Below are 24695 nucleotides of genomic sequence, written 5' to 3'. Positions count from 1 at the left end.
GAAGGCAGACACAAATAATGGTCAACATTTCTTAGCCTTACCTCAGTTTCTCAATACTCACCAAGTTTCTCTGCAGCTTCAACACACACACTTGGATACATCCCTTCCCTGTAAGTGGCACAGATAACATATAATCCTGTCTTTACTAATACCAGGCCTACGTTATCCTGTTGAAAGAAACCAACATCCAGTTGTTAAACAACTTAATTCATAACACAGTATCAGTTTTGAAATTTTAACAATTGTTAACTCACAGATATGCCCTTCATAAAAGGTTCAAAATGTGGCGCTAACAATTATACTCAAAGCCGAGAGACTAGTACAATAGAGGCTGTCGTGCAAGGCACGGAGCTGGTTCACTTGTGCACTGGCACATGTACCTCGGGAGAGGGCGTCTGGGGGCTCGTTGAGCTTGCCGGGGCGATACAAGATCTCGTAGTTAAAGGTGGAGAGCTCGATTCTCCACCGCAAGATTTTGTCATTCTTGATCTTGCCTCGCTGCGTGTTGTTGAACATGAAGGCTACCGACCGTTGGTCAGTGAGGAGAGTGAATCTCCTGCCGGCCAGGTAATGCCTCCAGTGCCGCACCGCTTCAACGATTGCCTGGGCTTCCTTTTCGACAGAGGAATGCCGAGTTTCGGAGGCGTGGAGGGTGCGTGAAAAGAATGCCACGGGTCTGCCGGCCTGGTTCAGCGTGGCAGCAAGGGCGACATCTGAAGCGTCGCTCTCTACTTGGAAAGGCAGAGTCTCGTCTACGGCGTGCATCCCCGCCCTGGCTATGTCAGATCGAATGCAGGCGAAGGCCAGTTGTGCCTCGGCCGAGAGGGGAAAATGTGTGGACTGGATAAGTGGCCGGGCCTTGTCTGCGTATTGCGGGACCCACTGGGCGTAATAAGAGAAAAACCCAAGGCAGCGTTTGAGGGCCTTGGGGCAGTGGGGAATTGGGAGCTCCATGAGGGGGCGCATGCGGTCGGGATCGGGTCCCAGTAGTCCGTTTTGGACTACGTAGCCAAGGATGGCTAAGCGGTCTGTGCGGTAGCATGGTGGTTAGCATCAATGCTTCACAGCTCCAGGGTCCCAGGTTCGATTCCCGGCTGGGTCACTGTCTGTGTGGAGTCTGCACGTCCTCCCCGTGTGTGCGTGTGTTTCCTCCGGGTGCTCCGGTTTCCTCCCACAGTCCAAAGATGTGCGGGTTAGGTGGATTGGCCATGCTAAATTGCCCGTAGTGTAAGGTTAATGGGGGGATTGTTGGGTTATGGGTATACGGGTTACGTGGGTTTAAGTAGGGTGATCATTGTTCGGCACAACATCGAGGGCCGAAGGGCCTGTTCTGTGCTGTACTGTTCTATGTTCTATGTAGTCAAAAGACTGAACCAAATGTAATTACATTTCTCTCATCTTTTCATTTCAAAAAATATTTTTATTCAGAAAGGTTTTTCATTATAATAAAGTAGATCAAGACACTAACATATAGCAAATACCTTTACAAAATAAACTCACCTGACTTCTGGTGGTGGCCATGGAGTGAGTGATTGCACACAGGGCAGCTCCGGCTCAAAGGTGTTGGTTTGAGGTTTTTCTTATCCGAAAGCGGGGGAAATCTGACAGGAAAGTGTAGCTGAAGGTGTGGAGGCGAAGTACCCACGTCAGTGGCATATCTGTTGGTTATCAGACCCGGCAGAAGAAGGTAAAAGAGCTGGCAAAGCAACTGGAGGAGACCTGTGGAGCATTAGCAATTGGGAAGATGGCGAGGGAAAGTTTATCGCAAGTTGGAAAACCCCAGATGGAGCAGTTGATGGCGTTTATGAGAGGAGATCTGCCGGCAGCGAAAGGAGATGCATGAAGATCGGTCGAAGGCCATCAAGGGAGTGGTAGCACCCTGAAAGGATCAATGGAAGGGGTTGATAAGTGCCTGGAGGCACAGGGGTCGCAGATCCGGGAGATGGAGAAGGACATGGGAGGGGAATAGCGTCCGAATCTACCAGGACATTGGAGTAAAGCTGGTGAAAAGTCGCACTGGGTTCAACAAGGCCAAAGCAGTTCTATACCGATGACAGATCCGGTTTGGGGTACTGTATCTCGTGAAACTGTGGGTCAACTATGAAGGCCGGGAACAACAGAGATCGGAAGAGGTTGGTACTGTGGGGCCCGGAGGTGGGGGGCTTTTTCTCGCATGGGGTGAATTTGCCGTTCTGATTGTTTGCTAAGAGGCAACACATTTTTAAGGTGGCAACTACTGTTTGTAGTGTTTTTCTTTTTGGAGGGTGTGACCTGTGGTTTTGGATCTGTCTTTGTTTGTGTTGGGAAGGGCAGGGTGCACAGAGAAGGAGGAGTCTTCGGGCAGGAGCTGCCACACTGGCAGGTAATGCTGGTGAATGGATGTGTGTTGGTGGAGGTGGCCCTGCGGGTTGGTCAAGTGGGGGTTGGGAAGGGGCGGGCGACGTGGCAATGTTGGAGAATGAATGGAGTCATGGGCGGAGTAGGGGGCCATCTTGGATGGGCCCGGTTCAGGGCGAAATTAAAGGAGATAGAACTGGAAGGGAATAATGGCGGACATGAGAGGGGAGTGGAGGCACAAGCCTCCGGTAAGGTTCGTAACATGGAATGTATGGGGATTAAACAGGCAGATGAAGAGGTCCCTGGTCCATGCGCATTTGAGGAGCTTGAAGGCAGGGGTAGTCTTTCTGCAGGAGACGCACCTCTGGGTGAAGCACAGGTTTGGTTGAGAAAGGGATGGTTGGTCAGGTATTTCACTCGGGGTTTGATTCAAAGTCGTGGAGGATGGGCACCCTACGAGCGAAAGGATGGAGTTTGTAGGAATTGTTTGTCGCAGGGTAGGAGGAGGGAGGGGAGGGGGTGAAAAGAGGGAAAGATTTACATGAACTGTGAGGTGTGGAGGAGGTTTTCTGATTTATTTATGATTTTATACCTTTGAATATGTTTAAATTAAATAATAATAATCTTTACTGTGACAAGTAGCCTTACACTGCAATGAAGTTACCATGAAAAGCCCCTCGTCACCACATTTCGGCGCCTGTTCGGGTACACAGAGGGAGAATTCCTGCAAATAGGGGCCAGCTTAAAACGGTGTTTAAACTGACTCCAAATAAATCCTCAAAGTGGCCATCACCACCAGACTCAAAGTGGATTTTACAGGGGAAAACGTGTATGCACCATAACCAGGACCCTCAGACTTGAACCTCTACACAAGCCCACCTCCATCTAGAATCTGGAGCCTGCGGCCACCCCCGCAACTTTTCTATATTTGCAGCCCAATAGTAAAACAACAAATTAGCTAGTGCCAAATGCCCCAACTGCCTCTTTCTTTGCAGAAACGTCCTACGAATCCGTGGGGTCTTGCACGCCTAAACAAATGATACTTATCATTTAATTGACCAAAAAAAGAAAGCTTTGGGAAGAAAGACTAGGAGACACTGAAACAATAACAAAAACCCCTGGAAAATGCTAATTTTCACAAACACGCCAAGGCCTTTCACATATGTGAGAAATATGAGAATGACTAGAACGAAGGTAGGACCGATCAAGGACAGTAGTGGGAGATTGTGTATTGAGTTTGAAGAGATAGGAGAGGTCTTGAACGAGTACTTTTCTTCAGTATTTACGAATGAGAGGGGCCATATTGTTGGAGAGGAAAGTGTGAAACAGGCTAGTAAGCTTGAGGAGATACTTGCTAGGAAGGAAGATGTGTTGGGCATTGATATACCATCAATTTACTGCGAGACTGTGAGAACGAGTGAACATAAGGCTTTGATATCCAGGAACTTGCTTGCCAGTGTCTGCTGTACAAATGAGTGCCACCCACAGGTGGCTGGTCTATATATCGCCCTGGGGAGGGCGGAGCCAGAGGAGGAGCCCACGGGGGTTCCAGTACAATACCTGGAAGTAGATCGTATTATCATTGCAGAGCCGTTGGCAATGATCTTTTCATCCTCACTGTCAACAGGGGTGGTACCAGGGGATTGGAGAGTGGCGAATGTCGTGCCCCGATCAAAAAGGGAACAGGGATAACCCAGTTAGTCTTACTTCGGTGGTAGGCAAAGTAATGGAAAGGGTACTGAGGGTTAGGATTTCTGAGCATCTGGAAAGACACTGCTTGATTAGGGATAGTCAGCACGGACTTGTGAGGGGTAGGTCTTGCCTCCAAGTCTTATTGAATTCTTTGAGGAGGTGACCAAGCACGTGGATGAAGGTAAAGCAATAGATGTAGTGCACATGGATTTTAGGAAGGCATTTGATAAGGTTCTCCATGATAGGCGTATGCAGAAAGTAAGGAGGCATGGGATTGTGGGAAATTTTGCCAGTTGGATAACCAACTGGCTAACCGATAGAAGTCAGAGAGTGGTGGTGGATGGCAAATATTCAGCCTGGAGCCTAGTTACCAGTGGAATACTGCAGGGATCAGTTCTGGGTCCTCTGCAGTTTGTGATTTTCTTTTTTTTTTTAAAGTATTTTTATTAAGGTTTTGCAGAATTTTTCATAATAAAACCGCAGTAACAATAATTACAAAACAAACTGGAGTGAATATTAACATAGTGCAAAAAGAGAATATACAATAATAATTAAATAGACATTACCCCACACGACCCAATCTTCGACATTTTAATTATCCCTGAGAAAGTCGACGAACGGTTGCCACCTCGGAGAGAACCCTAGTGTAGACCCTCGTAAGGCAAACTTTATTTTCTCGAGGCTGAGAAACCCAGCCATGTCGTTAACCCAAGTCTCTACACTCGGGGTCTTCGAGTCCCTCTACATTAATAAAATCCGTCTCTGGGATACTAGGGAGGCAAAGGCTAAGACGTCGCCCCCTGAACTCCCGGATCTTCTGACTATCCAAAGATCGCTATCTCTGGACTCGGCACCACCCGTGTGTTAAGCACCTTGGACATTGCCCTCGTGAACCCTCGCCAGAACACTCTAAGCTCCGGGCATGCCCAAAACATGTGGACATGGTTTGCAGGGCTGCCCTTGCACCTCATACAACTACCTTCTACCCCAAAAAACTTGCTCATTCTCGCTGTCATCATATGTGCCCGGTGGACCACCTCAAATTGAATTAGACTGAGCCTCGCACTTGATGGGGAGGAATTAACGCTGCCCACGATCTCTGCCCACAGACCCGCTTCACTCCTCACCTAGCTCCTCCTCCCACTAGCCCTTGAGCACCTCCACCGGGGTTTCCTCTGCCTCCTGTAGTTCCTGGTAGATATCCAACACCTTCCCCTCCCCCACCCAGGTGCCGGAGACCACCCTTTATCCTCAATGGCGGCAGCGTCGGAAAGGCCACTACCTGTTTTTTCAGGAAGGTTTGTACTTGCAGATATTTAAAGGCGTTTCCTGGCGGCAGATTAAATTTGTCCTCTAGCGCCTTCAAACTGGGGAAGCTTCCGTCTATGATCAGATCTCCCATCCTTCTGATGCCTGCCCTCTGCCAGCTCTGGAACCCACCATCCATCCTACCTGGGACAAACCTGTGATTGTTGCATATCGGGGTCCAGACCAATGTTCCCTCCACCTTCTTGTACCTCCTCCACTGTCCCCAGATCCGTAGTGTCGCCACCACCACCGGACTTGTGGAGTAACGGGTCGGCAACAACGGCAAAGGAGCCGTTGTCAAAGCTCCCAGACTAGTACCTTTACATGACGCCGCCTCCAGCTGCTCCCATGCCGCCACCCCCCCCCCCCAATCGCTCACTTCCTAATCATAGCTATATTGGCCGCCCAGTAGTAGTTCAGCAGCACCCCTGACTGCGCTCCAAAGCAATCGCCTTACTCGCGGGGTCTTATTCGCCCACACAAAGCCCGTAATGATCCTACTCACCCGGTTAAAAAAGGCCTTAGGGATGAAGATGGGGAGGCACTGAAAGACAAACAGAAAATCTGGGGAGGACAGTCATATTCACGGTCTGCATCCTCCCTGCCAGTGACAGCGGGAGCATGTCCTACCTTTTAAAGTCCCCTACCATTTGCTCCACCAACCGGGTCAGGTTGAGCCTGTACAGGTAATCCCATTTCTTGGCCACCTGTATACCCAGGTACAAAAACTTTTCTCTACCATCCTGAGTGGCAGCTCTTTCAGTCTCTCCTCCTGCCCCTTGGCCTGGATCACCAACAACTTGTTCTTTCCCATGTTCAGTTTGTAACCTGAAAAACTACCAAAATCCCTCAGGATCCGCAGAACCTTCCCCATCCTCTCCTCAGGGTCCGAAAAGTACAGGAGCAAATCATTCGCGTAAAGCGAGACCCGATGTTCCACCCCCTCGCGCCCCCGAACCAGTCCCCGCCAGTTCCTCGAGGCTCTCAGCAGCCATAGGGCTAGGGCAAATAGTAACGGGGAGAGGGGATACCCCTGCCTCGTTCCCCGGTGAAGCTCGAAGTACCCCGACCTCAGCTGGTTTGTACATACACTTGCTACAGGCGCCTGAAATAGCAATTTCACCCAGCCAATAAAGCCCTCGCCAAACCCGAACCTCCCCAGCATTTCCCACAGGTACTCCCACTCCACCCGGTGAAAGGCTTTCTCTGCGTCCATCGCTGTTACCACCTCCGCCTCCCCTCCCTCTGAGCGCATCATAATAATACTCAAAAGTCTCCGGACATTGGGATTGAGTTGTCTGCCTTTAACAAACCCAGTCTGGTCTTCCTCTATCACCCCGGGATGCAATTCTTGTGGCCAGAATCTTAGCTAGCAATTTGGCATCCACGTTTAAAAGCGAAATTGGCCTGTATGACCCGCAATGTTCCGGGTCCTTCCCTCGTTTAAGAATGAGTGAGATCAAAGTCTATGAAGTTGTTGGGGGAAGGGTTCCTTTCTCTCTCGCCTTATTGAAGGTCCTCATCAGGAGTGGGCTCAATATTTCCAAAAATTACTAACAGAATTCTACCTGATAACCATCCGGCCTCGGGGCTTTACCCGAGTGCATGCCATCTATACCCTTGACAATCTCTTCTAATTCAATCGGGGCCCCCAGCCCCTCCACCAGGTCCTCTTCCACCTTTGGAAACCTCAACTGGTCCAAAAATTGCCTCATCCCTTCCGCTCCCATCCCTTCCGCTCCGACTCGTATAGTTTACTATAGAACCCCTTAAAGACTCCGTTCACCCCCCCAGATCCAAGACCGTGTTACCCTCCTTATTCTTTACTGCCCCGATTTTCCTGGCCACCTCCCTCTTCCGCGGTTGGTGTGCCAGCATTCTATTCGCTTTCTCTCCTGTACTCATAGACTGCCCCCCCTTGCCTTCCTCAGCAGTCCAAATTCCGTGTGCAGACTCCGCCGCTCCCTCAGTTGCCCTGCCTCGGGGGCCTCCGCGTATCTCCTGTCCACTCGGAGTATCTCCACCAGTCTCTTCCTCTCCGCTCTTTCTCTCTTTTCCCTATCGGATTGAATTGAGATAAGTTCCCCTCGGACAACAGCCTTCAGAGCCTCCCAGACCGTTGCCATTGCTACCTCACCTATATAGCTTGTTTCCAGGTAATCCTGAATGTTCCTGCTTATCCACCCGCAAACCTCTTTGTCCGCCAGCAGCCCCACATCCAGTCTCCAGAGTGGGCGCTGCCCCCTCTCCTCACCAAGCCGCAGGTCCACCCAGTGCGGGTGTGGTGAATTATACTGCATTGTAATTCACACTGTATTGCATTGCATTGTATTATGTCCTTGTGGGCTCTGTATGTGAGCCGTTGTGCGGCTTTGTCCATAGGGGGAGATGAGGAGCTTGTACAGGGCTCCACCCTTGGCCCCTCCCATTACCGGAAGTATAAAGTGCTGCAGCCGTAAGCCTACTCTCAGTTCCTCTGGTCGCAGGCAGGCTCAGTTGTAAGACTATTCAAACCACAGTTGACTGCCAATCGTGTCTCTAGTGAATTGATGGTCACATCAATTTAATAGTCTTCGAAAACTTGAAGAAAACTACTATGGAATCAGCCCTCAAACCTGATCGACTAGAAGTCGACCCGCAGGCTGCAGAGGCGAAGGAAATCTTCCGACACGGGTTTCGATGTTTCAAGGCCTATCTGGCTGAATGAAGCACATCCGAGACTACAGAGGAGCAGAAACTCAGCCTACTGCACGCACGGGTGAGCCATCGTATCTCTACGCAACTCAATTGTACCACCTCATATACTGAGGCTCTAGCTATGCTCGACCGACTGTACTTGCGGCCAATTAACGAGGTCTACGCATGGCACATTTTCACGACCCGCCGCCAGCGCCCCGCAGAGTCGACAGGAGACTTTCTGCGCGATCTAAAAGCCCTTGCTCGGGACTGCAATTTTCAGGCTGTTACAGCCTCCCAGCATATAGAACTCGCTGTACGTGATGTATACGTTGCAGGGCTCAGGTCCAACTATGTGCGCCAGCGATTGCTTGAAAAAGGGGCCCAGAACTTGGAAGACACCGTAGAGTTAGCCACGACAATGGAGGTCGCGTTCCGCAGTTTGAACTCATTCCCCGCGGACCAAGCGACCCCATCGTGGGCCCCCGACCAGCGACTGCCCCAGGCCTGCGCCGCGCGGCCACCCACTCACTATGCAGCACCAGCGTGCCATTTTTGTGGCCAGCCCCAGCACCCACGGCAGCACTGCCCGGCCCGCAACGCGACCTGCAGCAGCTGCGATCGCAAAGAACACTATGCCGAGTATGTCTGGCAAGGTCGAAAACTCCAAACTCCCCCGCAGTCCAGAGCACTCGCCTCCCAAACTCACACCCCCGCAGGCCCCGTAATGCTGCAGCGTGTCTGCCGACTCCGCCTCCACCCGACATGTGAGACTCATGGGGGCCGCCACCTTGGAGGCCATCTTCTTCAGCACTCGCCACGTGCAATCAACGGGGGCCGCCACCTTGGCCATCAACCGAACCGAACGTCGACGACTACGACCTCAGCGGACAGTCATCACGGTGCCACTCCAGCACAGCTGAGCGAGCCGCCGACTACCCGCAACTCAACGCAGTCACGTTGGACCAGTCGTGTCCGAAGCACCTCCAGAGCTCGATGATGTCCGTTAAAATCAACGGGTACAGGACACCGTGCCTCTTCGACTCCGGGAGCACCGAGAGCTTCGTACATACTGACCTGGTAAGACTATTAAATTGAAGTGACCATCAATTCACTATGGACACGATTGGAAGTAAACTTACAACTGAGCCTGCCTGCGACCAAAGGAACTGAGAGCAGGCTTACGGCTGCAGCACTTTATACTTCCAGTAGTGGGAGGGGCCATGGGCGGAGCCAAGGGTGGAGCCCTGTACAAGCTCCTCATCTCCCCCTATGGGCAGAGCCGCGCAACGGCTCACATACAGAGCCCACAAGGACATAATACAACGCAATGCAATACAGTGTGACTTTAATAGTCTTACAACTGAGCCTGCCTGCGACCAGAGGAACTGAGAGCAGGCTTACGGCTGCAGCACTTTATACTTCCGGTAGTGGGAGCGGCCATGGGGGGAGCCATGGGCGGAGCCAAGGGGAGAGCCCTGTACAAGCTCCTCATCTCCCCCTATGGGCAGAGCCGCGCAACGGCTCACATACAGAGCCCACAAGGACATAATACAATGCAATACAGTGTGAATTACAACACAGTAAATCTTGCGGTGGAGGATCAAACTCTCCACCTATAATTATGATATCATATATCGACCGGGGAAGCTCAACGAGCCCCCAGATGCCCTGTCCCACGGCACATGCGCCAGCGCACAAGATGACTATCTGAAGGCTATCCACAATGACCTCTGCCACCCGGGGGTCACCCGGCTCGCCCATTACGTCAAAGCCCAAAATCTGCCTTTCTCCACCGAGGAGGTCAAAGCTATCACCAGGGATTGCCCGATCTGCGCGGAGTACAAACCGCACTTCTATAGACCAGACAGGCCCCAGCTGGTAAAGGCATCCCGGCTCTTTGAACGCCTGAGCATCGATTTCAAAAGGCCACTCCCCTCGGCCAATCAAAATGTGTACTTTCTGAACATCATCGATGAGTTCTCTCGCTTCCCCTTTGCCATCCCGTGCCCCGATATGACCTCCCACACAGTCATCAGAGCCCTGCACAGTATCTTCACCCTGTTCGGTTTCCCCAGCTACGTACACAGCGACAGGGGTTCGTCCTTCATGAGCGACGAGCTGCGTCAGTACCTGCTCGACAAGGGCATTCGCCTCGAGAGGACTACCAGCTACAACCCCAGGGGTAACGGGCAGGTGGAGAGGGAGAACGCGACGGTCTGGAAGACCGTCCTACTGACCCTCCGGTCCAAGAATCTCCCGACCTCCCATTGGCAGGAGGTCCTCCCCAACGTGCTCCATGCAATTAGGTCCCTCCTGTGCACCGCCACCAACCAGACCCATCACGAACGGCTATTTGTTTTCTCCAGGGGCACTACCACGGGGGTTTCGCTCCCATCCTGGTTGAGGACACCGGGCCTGGTTCTCCTCCGGAAGCACGTCCGGACACACAAAACAGACCCGCTAGTGGAGAGAGTGCTACTGCTTCATTCAAACCCCCAATACGCCTTCATTGAATACCCCGACGGCCGTCAGGTCACCGTTTCCCTACGGGACCTGGCGCCTGCAGGATCCACTACTACCACTGCCGAGATACCCTTCACACTACACCCCACCCAACCTCCCAATGCCCTGCGCCCCCGCGTCTGTAGGTTTCCTGCCCCATCCCCCCGCCGGCACACCGGTCGGGTATGAAGCTCGGACCGAAACACCCCCGGAGTCCGCCCTCATACCCATACCGATCGTCACCACCTAGCCACTCGAAGAGGCTGCAACCCCGGTGCTCCGCCGATCCCAAAGGACGACTCGGCCACCGGACCAGCTCAACTTGTAGACCCGTAACCCCCGCCGGACTTGATTTTTTTTTTTCAGGGGGTGAATGTGGTGAATTATACTGCATTGTAATTCACACTGTATTGCATTGCATTGAATTATGTCCTTGTGGGCTCTGTATGTGAGCCGTTGCGCGGATCTGCTCATAGGGGTGAGAATGTGAAGCAAGGGTTAATAGCTAGAACAATCCAGAATTAATGGGACACATTAGTGGAAAGTTACAAATAAGGGAGTTATTATTGAATTCGTGAGCCGAATAGCCTTGAGAAACAAGGAAGATGGCTGGATGACGGAATATGAAATGTGGGAGCCATTGATACTGTGGCTAAACACCTGTTGTTTTGCTAAAATTGCTATATACTCATGTGCCAATAGATAACTTTAAAGTCTGTAAAATCATGTATCGAAACTATGGTAAAAACAAGCTATGTTTTGTAATGGGGGCAAGCTCAAGTGAATGTAAGGGACAGCCCCTTAAAAAACATATAAAGATAGGATGTTTTGATCAAAACTTTGGCACACTCAGAGGTGTTTCTTTGGAATACCTAGAGGGCTGCCCCGATCGCAATAAAGAATATTCTAAAGTACGAACGTGTTCGAGGCCGTTTCTTCCGGACTGAGAGACAAGTGAATTAGAGACACATTCACAGGGGGAGATGAGGAGCTTGTACAGGGCTCCGCCCATGGCCCTTCCCACTACCGGAAGTATAAAGTGCTGCAGCCGTAAGCCTGCTCTCAGTTCCTCTGGTCGCAGGCAGGCTCAGTTGTAACACTATTAAAACCACAGTTTACTTCCAATCGTGTCTCTAGTGAATTGTTGGTCACATCAGCAGGGCATTGTCCGAGACTGTGATTGCTGAGTATTCTGTCCCCGCCACCTTTGGGATTAACGCCCTGCTCAAGACAAAGAAGCCTATGCGGGAATAAACCTTATGAACTTGGGAGAAAAAAAAGAGAACTCCTTCGCTTGCGGCCGCGCTGAACCTCCAGGGATATCCCCCCATCTGCTCCATAAAACCCTTCAGTTCCTTAGCCACTGCTGGCCGCTTCCCTGTTCTGGACTTCGACCGGTCCAGCTCGGGGTCAATGACTGTGTTAAAGTCTCCCCCCATGATCAGGTTGCGTGACTCTAAGTCCGGGATTTTGCCGAGCATTCATCTCATAAATTCCACATCATCCCAATTCGGAGCGTAGACGTTCACAAACACCACCCGGACCCCTCCCACTTTCCACTCACCATTATATACCTGCTCCCTTATCTGCCACAATTCTCCCAGCCTCGAATGCCACACCCTTACTGATCAGAATTGCTACCCCACTGGTTTTCGAATCCAGCCCTGAATGGAACACCTGGCCTACCCATCCCTTTCTCAATCTCGTGTGATCTGCGAGCTTTAAATGTGTCTCCTGAAGCATTGCTACGTCTGCCTTAAACTCCTTTAGATGCACGAACACGCACGCTCTTTTGACCGGCCCATTCAAACCCCTCACATTCCACGTGATCAGCCTGGATGGGGGGGGGGGGGGGGGGGGGGGGGAAAGCCTAAACCCCCCGCCCCCTGCCGACCAGCCATCGCCCTTTTTTGGCCAACCATGAACCCGCGCCCTTCGCTTCTTCGAGCGCCCCCACAGAGAGACGCCGCCCCCGACCCTCAATTAGTACCCCTAAATTGATACCTCCTCTGTCAGCAAAGCAGCATCCCCCCTCCCCTCCCCCCCAACCCAAACCCCCCCTGCGAAGCACCAGCTGAACACTTGCTCACCCCCCACTATGTTCCCGAGAATCAGCTGACCCGGGCAGTTCCCGCCCCTGGCGCTGATCAGACTGTCGCCTCATTGTCCGGACCCCTCTCCCCACATGAATAAACCAATTAAACTACCTCTCCAGCCCCAGTGAGTAGATAGTAACACTAAACGAAAAATAAACAGAAGACTAACATTGCTCCGTGAGGAGACACTTTTTGAACCAAGGCTCCAACTTCCCGAAAAGTCGCATTAAGTACAGGGCCCCCTCCCCCCTTTGTATCTCAACTTTGCCGAAAACACTGCACCCTCCAGCCACCACCACAGCCCTTACACGCACCCAGCATTGTATACAATCTTATATTAGAAACAGTACCGTGTTACCCAGCCCCACCGCCATATTCCACCAAAGCTTAATTGTCCTTTAATTCAAGTCTAGCTTTTCTTGTTTGATGAATAACCACGCCTCGTCCGGCGTCTCAAAATAGTGATGCCATTCCTTTTACGTGACCCATAGTCTCGCTGGGTGTAGCATCCCAAATTTCACCCCTTTGCTGAATCCAGCACGCCTCTGGGCCAGCTCCGCACCCAGGTCCTGGTAGATGCGTATCACGCTGTTCTCGCACCTGCTGCTCCGTTGTTTTTTTGCCCACCGCAAGACAAGTTCCTTGTCCGAGAAGTGATGAAATCTCACCACCATGGCCCTCGGCGGTTCATTCACCTTGGGCTTCCTTGCGAGGACTCTAGGGGTCGAGGGAATACCCCCGTCCCTATCAGCGTCTCCAGCATCTTGGACACAAATGCTCCTGCATCCGACCCCTCCACACCTTCGGGGAGGCCCACAATTCTCAAGTTCTGTCTCTTGGACCTGTTTTCTAGGTCCTCCAGCCTCTCCTGCCACTTCTTGTGGAGGTCATCCTGCGCCTCCACCTTAAGGGCCAATAGGACCAACTCGTCCTCATGGTCGGATAGCTTTTTCTCCATCTCCTTAATCACTTTCCCTTGTGTTGCCTGAGTTTCAATCATTTGGTCTATTGATGCCTTCATCGGGGTCAGCATCGGGTCCTTTTTAAGATCAGCAAAGCAGCCCCGAAGGAACTCCTGTTGCTCCTGTGCCCATGCACCCTGGTCTATACTGGCCGCTATGCCGTGCCTCGGCGCCCGCTCCGCACGCTCCTGTCTGTTGGGACTTAAACGCTTCACCCGGCCACTCCTGGTCCAGCTATCCATACAACAGAGAGTGAATCCTTTTGGCAGTGTTCGCTTCACCAATCTGTCCCAAAAAGTCCATGAAAACTCCTGAAAAAGGTCCGAGAGTCCGTTCCAGACAGGAGCTGCCGAATGCGCGACCTACTCCTCCATGGCCACCACCGGAGGTCTCGTCACCACCTCTTCAATGGCCTTGGCGAGATCTTTTCACAATTGTTCCCTCTGCTGCTGGAATTCAGTTTTAATAAAGGCCCTCAAGTCAGCTTGAAGCGTTTAAGCTTGCCCCCCCCCCGGCGCATGCTGGAAGAGGCTTTTGTCTTTGCGGCAGCTTCAGCCAAATCTTTCACTGTTTCTGCCAGTTTGGTAACCAAGAGACGTACCATTCCTGGGGGAAAGTACTCCTCCAACATTCACCTACCTCTTTTCATCAAAATTCCACCCCATATTGATTTAAAAAGAGCTCTTTTCTCTAACCTTGGGCAGGAGCTGCCTTGTGTGTGACCACTTACTCTATGGTCCACACCGGAAGTCCTGTTTGTGATTTTCATGAATGACTTGGATGAGGGAGTTGAAGGGTGGATCAGTAAATTTGCAGACGATAAGAAGATTGGTGGAGTTGTGGATAGTGAGGAGGGCTGTTGCCGGCTGTAAAGAGACATAGATAGGATTCAGAGCTGGGCTGAGCAGTGGTAGATGGAGTTTAACGCTGAAAAGTGTGAGGTTGTCCATTTTGGAAGGCAAATATGAATGCGGAATACAGGGTTAACAGTAGGGTTCTTGGCAATGTGGAGGAGCAGAGAGATCTTGGAGTCTATGTTCATAGATCTTTGAAAGTTGCCACTCAAGTGGATGGAGCTGTGAAGAAGGCCTATGGTGTGCCAACGTTCATTATCAGAGATATTGAATTTAAGAGCCGTGAGGTGATGATGCAGCTGTACAAAACCTTGGTAAGGCCACATTTGGAGTACTGTGTGCAGTTCTGGTCACCTCATTTTAGGAAGGATGTGGAAACTTTGGAAAATGTGCAAAGGAGATTTACCAGAATGTTGCCTGGAATGGAGAGTAGGTCTCACGAGGAAAGGTTGAGGGTGCTAGGCCTTTTCTCATTAGAACGGAGAAGGATGAGGGACGACTTGATAGAGGTTTATAAGATGATCAGGGGAATAGATAGAGTAGACAGTCAGAGACTTTTTCCCTGGATGAACAAACCATTACAAGGGGACATAAATTTAAGGTGAATGGTGGAAGATATAGGGGGGGTGTCAGAGGTAGGTTCTTTAACCAGAGAGTAGTGGGGGCATGGAATGCACTGCCTGTGGAAGTAGTTGAGTTGGAAACATTAGGGACCTTCAAGTGGCTATTGGATAGGTACATGGATTACGGTAGAATGAAGGGGTGTAGAATAATTTGTTCTTAATCTAGGACAAACGTTCGGCACAACATCGTGGGCCGAAGGGCCTGTTCTGTGCTGTATTTTTCTATGTTCTAAGGAGCCAAAACTCTAAGTAGCTTCATTATCTCCTATACATTGGAGAGCGGGTCCATAATACACAAAAACAATTCATCCCCAAATCCTCATCTGCAAATCTCACCCCCCCAGGCCCTATTTCCATCTCATGGCGACTTCAACACAATGGCCAGAGGCTCAATCACCAAAGTAAACAAAATGGGGACAGTGGACAGCCCTGCCTTGCACTGCTGTTCAATTGAAAGTAACAAGAATTCAAGACATTCGTATTTGGCGGCACTGTACAAAAGCCAAATCTATGATATGAGATTTATTCCAAAGCCAAACCTTCCAAGCATTTCAAATATGTACCCCTACTCAACCCTAACAAACGCCTTTTCAGTTTCTATTGAAATAATCACCTCTGGCATAGGCACTGAAGATGGCGACAGAATGACATTTAGCCATCTCCGTATGTTGGCTGACAACAGCCAGCCCTTAACAAAACCAGTCTTCTCCAAAATCACCCATGGAAGGCAGGGCTCCAAATGCATTGCCAACATCCTCGCCAACAACTCAGTGTCAGCATTCAACAATGAAATGGGTTGGTATGACCACACCCCATAGGATCCCTATCCTTATTCAGGATCAGGGAAATCGATGCCTGCGCCAATGTGTCCGGCAACATCCACAGGACAAAGAATTGTGAAACATATCCAACACAAGTAGGATCTACAGACCGATAATTTTTTATAGAATTCAACAGGAAACCATCTGGACCCGGTACCAAACCTGACTGCATCAAACCAATACACTTCATGACCTCCTCCGGTCCTATCAACGCCTTGAACTCCTCCTTTCTCTCCTGTTCCATCACCAGGAAGCACAACCCGTCCAAAACTGTATCATTGATAATATCTCCTCTAGTGGCTTTGATTTATATAGCTCTCGATAAAAGGCCTCAAATGCCTGATCAACCTTCACTGGGGCAGCCTGCTGCCCAAATCCCTAAACTGCATTGTTTCCTGGGAGGCAGCCTGCCAACTCAGCTAGTGCGCTAGAATACGACTGGCCTTCTTCCCGTTGTCATAAAAGGTCCCCCTTGTGCATCGCAGCTGGTTCACCTCCTTACCCGTTGAGAGCAGCTCAAACTCTGTGTGCAGTTTTATCCTGTTTGCCATCAACTCCGGTATAGGGGCAATCCAGTATTGGCGGTCCACCTTGAGAATGGAATCCATCAGCCTCTGTCTCTCCACTCTCCCAGATTTATCCTTATGCACTTTGTACGTGATTATCTCCCCCCTAATGACTGCCTTCAGAGCTTCCCACAACATGGAAGGCGAGACCGCCTCGCTCCTATTGAATTTAACATACTTCTCAAATACGTTCACAGAATCCCATGTCAGCCAGCAAAGCCGCGTTCAATCTCCACAGGGGGCGTTGAGGGGGGTCCGGCTCCATCATCAAATCCACAAAATACAGAGCACGATCCGAGATAACGATCGAGTACCCCGCCCCCTTCACCCCAGAAAGACCGACTCACCAGAAAGAAATCAATCCAGGAGTAGACCCTGATTAAAAAAAAGGAAAACTGCTTATCCCTCGGATACATAAATCTCCACAGGTCTGCACCACCCCATCTGTCCCAGAAACACCAATATTGTCTTTGTTACCCCTAATGGACCCCTCCCTCCAGAATTAGTTGATGTGAATCCAAATCTGGGATAGAAGCCAGCACTTTAAATTCCATATCATCCCAGTTTGGTGCATACACGTTGACCAGAACCACCAGCGTGATTGCCGATGACCCACTGACGATTACATAACTCCTGCTAATCCTGGACCCGTTGATATAGTAGTAGCTGAGAATGACACTCTCTCGTTGATCAACACTCCAGCCCCCCCCATGCCCTACCATTGAAGCCCGAATGATGGGTGTGATTCTCCGCAAATGCGGAGAGTCGTGAAGGCTGCTGTGAAACCGGCCGTGTTTCCCGGCAGCCTCCGCGCCCCCTCCCGGGACCCGATTCTGCTCCCCGGTCGGGGCTAGCAGTGGGGCCCCGTGAACCTCGGCATTGCAGGCGTAGCAAAATTTGCTAAGTTAACGGCGGCTGACGCGCACGATGATGTCAGCCGCGCATGCGCGGATTGGACGGCTCCAACCCACGCATGTGCGGATGACGTCATCACGCATATGTGTGAAACCCGCGCATGCGCGGGCCGGTATGCCCATCAGCCGCCCCGCAGACAGATCCAGCGGGGCGGCGGAGGAACAAAGAGTGCGCGGGGTTCGGACCCGCTGCCCGCGATCGGTGCCCACTGATCGCGGGCCCATGGCACCCTTGGCACGGTCATGGTGCGGCCGTGCCAATCGGTGCCATGGTTACCCAGAATGGCACTTTGCGGCCGTTTTCACGAACGATGAGAGCAGGTGTATTGCCGTTCGTGAAAACGGCTGTAAAGGCCTGGGAAATCGGCCCATCGGCTAGGGGAGAATCGCTGCTTGCCGTAAAAAAACGGCGAGCAGCGATTCGCATCGGGGGGCGGGCGTGGGGGGGGAGAATAGCGGGAGGTCGGGAAAAATGTCGGGAAGGCCCTCCCGCTATTCTCCGACCCGTCGTGGGGGGCGGAGAATCGCGCCCGATATATTTGCCCCACCCAGCCCCTCTGCAATCTTGTCTGGTCCTCGATCCACAAATGAGTCTCCTGCAAAAACACCACATCCGCCTTCAAACTTCTCAGGTGCGCAAACACCTAGGACCTTTTTACTGGACCGTTTAGCCCCCTTACATTCCAAGTTATCAACTGGTCAGGGAATCTGCTACCCCCCCCCCCCCCCCAAACCCAGAGACGGCCATTCCCAGCTCATTACCTAAAAAAGAGCACCTTGAGGTAATGAGCTGCAGATATCCCCATTCCTCCACCCACGTTAACTAATTTTACAGCTAGCAGGGTGACATAGAATAACACCAGGAAAGCAATCATACCAACAGCCAGCTCTCCACCCACAGTACTAAAAGATAAAGGGAAACAGAAAACCAACCCCCTGCAAAAACTCTAAAAATATGAATTACAAACTCCAAACAATCTGAAAAATGAAATGAAAGTCGTTTATTGTCACGAGTAGGCTTCAAAAGAAGTCACTGTGAAAAGCCCCTAGTCGCCACATTCCGGCGCCTGTTCGGGGAGGCTGCTACAGGAATTGAACCGTGCTGCTGGCCTGCCTTGGTCTGCTTTCAAAGCCAACGATTTAGCCCTGTGCTAAACAGCCCCTATCTCCCTTCATAACTAAAACTATCCAGCCCAGACAACATCCTGGTAAATCTCCTCTGCACCCTTTTCAGGCCAGCACATCCCTCCTATAATGTGGCTTCCAGAACTACACACAATACTATAACTGTGGCCTAACCAACATTGTATACATTTCCAGCATAACCTCCCTCCTCTTAAACTTTATACCTCAGCTAATAAAGGCAAGTATGCCTTCCTAACCATTGTATCCACCTGCTCTGCCACCTTAAGGAACTGGTGTACATGCACACCAAGGTCCCTCTGAACCTCGGTGCTTCCCAGAGTCCCGCTGTTTATCCTTGCCTTGTTTGTCCTGCCCAAGTGCATCACCTCACACTTATCCAGATTGAATTATTATTATCCTTGTAAATCTTCTTTTGCACTTTCTCCAGTGTTAGTGGTCTTATTAGTTCCCCGGGACTTGGATTGTTCTTGGACCAGAGGCAACTGAGGGGGGATATGGTTGAGATGTATAACATTATGAGCGGCATAGATAGAGTAGACCGGAAGAAACATTTCCCCTTGGTGGGGGGGGGGGGCTGTGGGTCAATGATCAGGTGGTATAGATTTAAGTTAAGGGGCAAGAGGTTTAGAGGGGATGTGAGGAAAAGCTTTTTTACCCAGAAAGTGGAGGGAGTTTGGAGCTAACTGCCGGAAAGGGAGGTGGAGGCAGAGACCCTCATAACGGTTAAGAAGTATTTAGATGTGGACTTCCGTTGAGGGGGATGTGTGGAACAAGCACACATCAGGTGGCTCTCCTCCAGAATACAGTAAAATAAACACTTTTGGCCGAATTTAGCCCCAAAATTCTGACTTATACTGCTCCTGAGCAGAACAGGCAGAGAAGAGCAATATGCCAGCAAGCGTAGCTCAAGAGGCCACAGGGAAGCCAGAAGCGGTGGAAAAGGGCAGGAGCAGCGAATGAGTTGGCGGACTCATGAGGTGAGGGATCCTCGGCCACCCCTGAGAGAGGGAGACCGAAAGGGGCAGTCCCCCTTCCGCCTGGAGAGGGATAGAAGACATTCCTAACCAAGGAATTGACCACGATGAAGGAAGAGATCAAAATGGAGATCCAGGTGGCGGTGGCATAGGGGCTGGTCGCCATGTAGATGGTGCTCGATGGAATGGGGAAGAAGCTGGGGCTCAGGGCAAGACAATCCAGGAGCTCGAAAAGGTGTTGACCGACCAGAGCGGTTGAAACAATTGCTCTGGAAGCAGAGATAACAAAGGTGGTGGTGACCCAAGGAAGCCTAAAGGGGAAGGTCGAGGACCAGGAGAACCAGTCTCAGCAGTAGAATATTCGAATAGTGATCCTGCCAGAGGGGATCGAGGGCAGAGACCTGACGGACTACGTGGCCTAGATGCTGGGGAACCTGGCTGAAAGAGACAGCTTTCCCAAACCACTGGAGATCAACAGAGCCCACAGGTCTCTCCAACCGAAGCCCAAGGCCGGGGGACAGCCAAGGGCGATAATTGCTAAGTTACAAAGATACCAGGATCGGAAGAGGATCCTGCGTCGGGCTTGGTAGACCAAAGCGAGCAGTTGGGAATGACACAAAATGGCGGGTGTACCAAAACATTGGGGCAGACTTGGCAAAGAACAGGGCCGGGTTTAACCACGCGATGTCGGCCCTGTACAAGAACGGCATAAAATTTGTTATTCCCAGTCTGGCTCTGGGTGACATTCCAAAATCAAGAACACTATTTCAGCACCCCGGCAGAAGCAGACGAGTTTGTGCAGTGAATGGCCTGGACAAAAGGTAAACAAAGCAGCGATGGGGAAGACGCAGGGAGAGAAACGAAAAAGAAAAGTTGCGTGGGACGATACTGACTCGCTTTGAGCAGGGGCACTAGCTCACAGGAAGGAAGGGGCGAGGGCAGCGGAGTGCAGGAAAGGGGGAAGAGGAGACAAAGAGGATGGCAATTGATCGGGCATAAGGAGGGGGCAAGATCAGTCCTGGGAGGGGGACCACCACACTAGCGGGGAAAGAGAGGCAGGCATCGCCCAGGGGGCAGGGAGCACCTGGCTGGGGAGTGTGTGGATATTACAGGGTTGAGGGGGGGGGGTAGAAAGGAGGACAGAGGGGGTATGGGACCTACCAATGTTGGAGGAGCTACTGAATAGTCTAGAAAAGAGAACTGCGGGGACATATACAGAAGACTTTTAGAAAGGACACACTCCCCACAATGGAACTAGGGAAAAAAGGGAGGAAGAATTAGGAATGGAAGTAGGGTGGGACTCTGGAGCGAAGCACTTAACAGGGCCAACTCCACTTCCTCCTGCAAAAGGCTAAGCCTCATGCAGATAAAAGTGGTGCACAGAGAACACCTGACAAGAACCCAAATGTGCAGGTTCTTTCCGGAGATGGAGACCAAATATGAACTGTGCCAGGGCGGCCCGGCCAACCACACCCACATGTTCTGGGCCTGCCCCAGACTTGTCGGGGTTTGGACAGCCTTCTTCGAGGCGATGTCCAAGGTTGTGATGGTGAAGGTGGAGCTATGCCCAAGAGTGGCAGTCTTTGGGGTACTGGACCAGCCAGAACTTCATATGGGGAAGATGGCCAAACTCCCTTGCATTTGCTTCCCTAATCGCCTTCCGGAGAATCCTGCTTGGCTGCCGATCAGCAGCACCACCCACTGCTGCAGACTGGCTGGCAGACCTATCGGAATTTCTCCATCTGGGGAAGATAAAATACGCCATCTGAGGATGGAAGAAGGCTTCCATAAAGCGTGGGGGTCATTCATCAGCATGTTCCAAGACCGGTTTGAAGCCAACAACAATTGAATGGGGGGAGGCGAGGGTGGGGACGCATGGGAACCACCAGGGCCACAGAAACCAGACATGAATTGGGGGGGGGGATGGGGATGCCAAAGGGGAGCACCAGAGAGAGACCGACACGTTCCAGAGGGCCCCTCATAAAGCTATAAGAGTGAAATAAACTCCAGAGCAAACCATCTATGATGAAAGGAACGGCCTAGGTTAGGACCCGGAGACAGCAGAAAAAGGAGTGTGGGGGGGAGGGGTTGCTGAAAAGGAACAGCGTGTAAATTGTAACCATTTCACCCATTTCTTGTACAGTGTAAAAATGCAAACTTTAATAAAAAATATTTGTAAAAAAAGATGCATTTAGAATTAACTTGTGATCGCAAGGCATACAATGCTATGGGCCAAGTGCTGGAAAATGGGATTAGAATAGTTAGGTGGTTGATTTTAACTGACGCAGACGCGATAGACTAAAGGGCCTTTTGTGTGCTGCATGACTCTGACTCAAACGTGCCCAGAAATCCCCCCAGCAAATCCCCATAACCACATACCTTCACCCACAACACAGAAACACCGCAATAAATACAGATACAAAGGGCAGCACAGTGGCGCAGTGGATACCACTGCTACCTCATGGCGCTGACGTCCCACGTTCGATCCCGGCTCTGGGTCACTGTCTGTGTGGAGTTTGCATATTCTCCCCGTGTTTGCGTGGATTTCACTCCCACAACCCAAAAGATGTGCAGGGTAGGCGGATTGGACACGCTAAATTGCCTCTTAATTGGAAAAATGAATTGGGTACTCTAAATTTATTTAAAAAAAATAAAAAATAAAAACAGATACAAGTTCGCCTAATTGTTAACAATTATTCAGTTCGTCCCCAGTCCATGTTTATAACAAACTCATTTACATCCTCAAAGAAAGTGTCTCTCTTTAAAAGTCACTGGGAACACCACACCAAATCACATATTACTCTTAGAACATAGAACAGTACAGCACAGAACAGGCCCTTCGGCCCTCGATGTTGTGCCGAGCCATGATCACCCTACTCAAACCCACGTATCCACCCTATACCCGTAACCCAACAACCCCCCCCTTAACCTTACTTTTTAGGACACTATGGGCAATTTAGCATGGCCAATCCACCTACAAGATGGCTTTGTCACTTGTCTTCTCGCAAGTTCTGATCCTACGTCCTGGTATATTCTGATGGCGTGGACCTCCCATCTATAGTCTCAAAGGTCTTTCCTCATTCTTTATCTTGGTACCTCTGAAACCTGACAATGATCGCCTGTGGTGGCTCCCCCGATCTGGGCTTCTGCCTCAGGGACCGATGGGCCCTGGTCTAACTCAGGAGGGGTTGGCAATCCCCCCTTCCCACCATTTTCCTAAACATCTTGGACATATAGTCCGTAGGATTTGGGCCCTTCAGATCCTACGGCAGCCCAAGATTATTACATTTTGCAGTCTGGAGCGGTTTTCCAGATCGTTTACATTGGCCTTCAACTCTTTGTGCCCATCAACCAGTAATGCCAACTCTGCCTCCATGGAGTCAATCCGGTCCAAGAGTGCCAACTCCACCTTTTGTATCGCCTCGCTGTGCTCCTTTATCTTCTGATCCGTCTTCTTCAAGGCCGCACGGATGGGGGGCTCAAGCCCCTTCCATTGCCTTATCAAGGTCCTCAGCGACCTCCTGCCTCTTCTTGAATGCGTCTGTCAAGAAGCTTGCCAGCATCTCAGCCATCCATGGAGAGGCCAAAGTCACAGCAGGAGCCCCCGCCATTTTCTCCACCAACGAGGCTCAAGGAGCTTCTGAGACCAATGACGATTCTTTGCCTGACTGCTCCCTTGTAATAAAGACGTGCTGTGAGGTAATTTGGACTTTCTGAATTCTCTCTCAGTGTACCAGGACAGGCGTCGGAGTGTGGCGACTAGGGGATTTTCACTTCATTGCAGTGTTAATGTAAGCCTACCTGTGACACTAATAAAGATTATTTAATTTACTTGTTGGGCATAACTATTATGTGGGGACCTTATCCCACAAAACAAATCAAATATCCCCCCCAGACTGGGCAAAAATGACCTAAAACACCCTGGGGGGGGGGCACTGCATGTGCGACTGCTCACCACATAGCCGCCGTTGGAAGTCTACTCATCTTTTCATTTTAAAGTTGATAGATATTAACAGTTCAATCACACCTTTTGTAGTTATTTTAAGAATTTCTCATTCTGATTATTCATTGAGCACAACCCAATTCATAGAACAATGTACAAAAGGACCTACAGTAAGTACAATCGTAAATCTGAACATATATTGAAGGAAAATATAATGAGCCTATCTTAATATCAATAATAATATATTTCAGCTTACATATTTACCGTATACCGAGTTACTATCTGCTCTGACACACGAGTAGGTTACATTCTTAAAGTAAAGGCCTTCATCTCGGAAGTTGTTTGGCTGGCTGAAAGCATTCAGGAAACCTTGAACTTGGCCTGGATCCAACTAATAAAAACAAAGTGTTTCAAGTTATTGGAAAATATGTTTCATTTTACTGAAATCTACTGTTAATGAACATGCCTTACTTTGAAATAGGGATGGTTAAACATAATTCAACACAACCTGTGATTATGGAATATTTCATTCATACCTTGAAACTATATTATAAAAAGTGACTTGTTGTCCATCTTTGATCAATATGCCCACAGCAGGATAGATTTTCCTGTATAGATGCAGAATACACCCATTTGATTAGAAACCATTTTTAAAAATGACACACATGAGGGCTTTCTCCACCCAATTTTCCAAAGCGAGTTCATTAGAACGCATAAATGTTGGGAACCGAAAACAACATTCCAATGAAGACTGTTCCCCACAGTCATTGCCAGTGAAATGTGCCAAAGTCTGCAAATGTGGATGTTGCATCCGGGTAGTGTGGCCAATCAGTGCATAGTTGCTGCTGATAACCTGGTATGTGTCTTTTTGTGCAGTATCACTGACAGTTTTCTCTCCAAAAGGAAGATACCTTCAAAACCGCATTCAACATGAACAACTAAAATCCTACCCTTGATCCATTCATCCCTTGCAACCTCAGTTCCACATCAGATTCCCGGTTCGATTCCCGGCTTGGGTCACTGTCTGTGCGGAGTCTGTACGTTCTCCCTGTGCCTGCGTGGGTTTCCTCCGGGTGCTCCGGTTTCCCCCCACAATTCCTGAAAGACGTGCTTGTTAGGTGAATTGGACATTATGAATTCTCCCTCAGTGTACCCAAACAGGCGCTGGAGAGTGGCGACTAGGGGATTTTCACAGTAACTTAATTGCAGTGTTAATGTAAGCCTACTTGTGACAATAATAAAGATTATTATTATTAAAACTATTTCTCCCAAAGGGTG

General features: G+C 50.3%; 1 protein-coding gene across 2 annotated transcripts in view; it reads right to left on the bottom strand.

The window, feature by feature from the left end:
• The window catches only part of pfn4 (profilin family member 4), a 51202-nt gene that overhangs the window by 5330 nt on the left and 21177 nt on the right, over positions 1-24695 (bottom strand). For both annotated transcript variants that reach the window (XM_038799903.1, XM_038799905.1), the window contains exons 3-4: positions 23674-23808; positions 62-167 (exon numbers count right to left, since the gene is read on the bottom strand). In XM_038799903.1, coding sequence (XP_038655831.1) covers positions 62-167; positions 23674-23808 — 241 coding nt within the window. The remainder of the gene's footprint in view (positions 1-61; positions 168-23673; positions 23809-24695) is intronic.

Source organism: Scyliorhinus canicula, chromosome 6, assembly GCF_902713615.1.
Source record: "Scyliorhinus canicula chromosome 6, sScyCan1.1, whole genome shotgun sequence".
NCBI classification, from domain to species: Eukaryota; Metazoa; Chordata; class Chondrichthyes; order Carcharhiniformes; family Scyliorhinidae; genus Scyliorhinus; species Scyliorhinus canicula.
The sequence above is the reverse complement of the archived record's forward strand: the minus strand, read 5'-3'. Positions and strand labels throughout refer to the sequence as shown.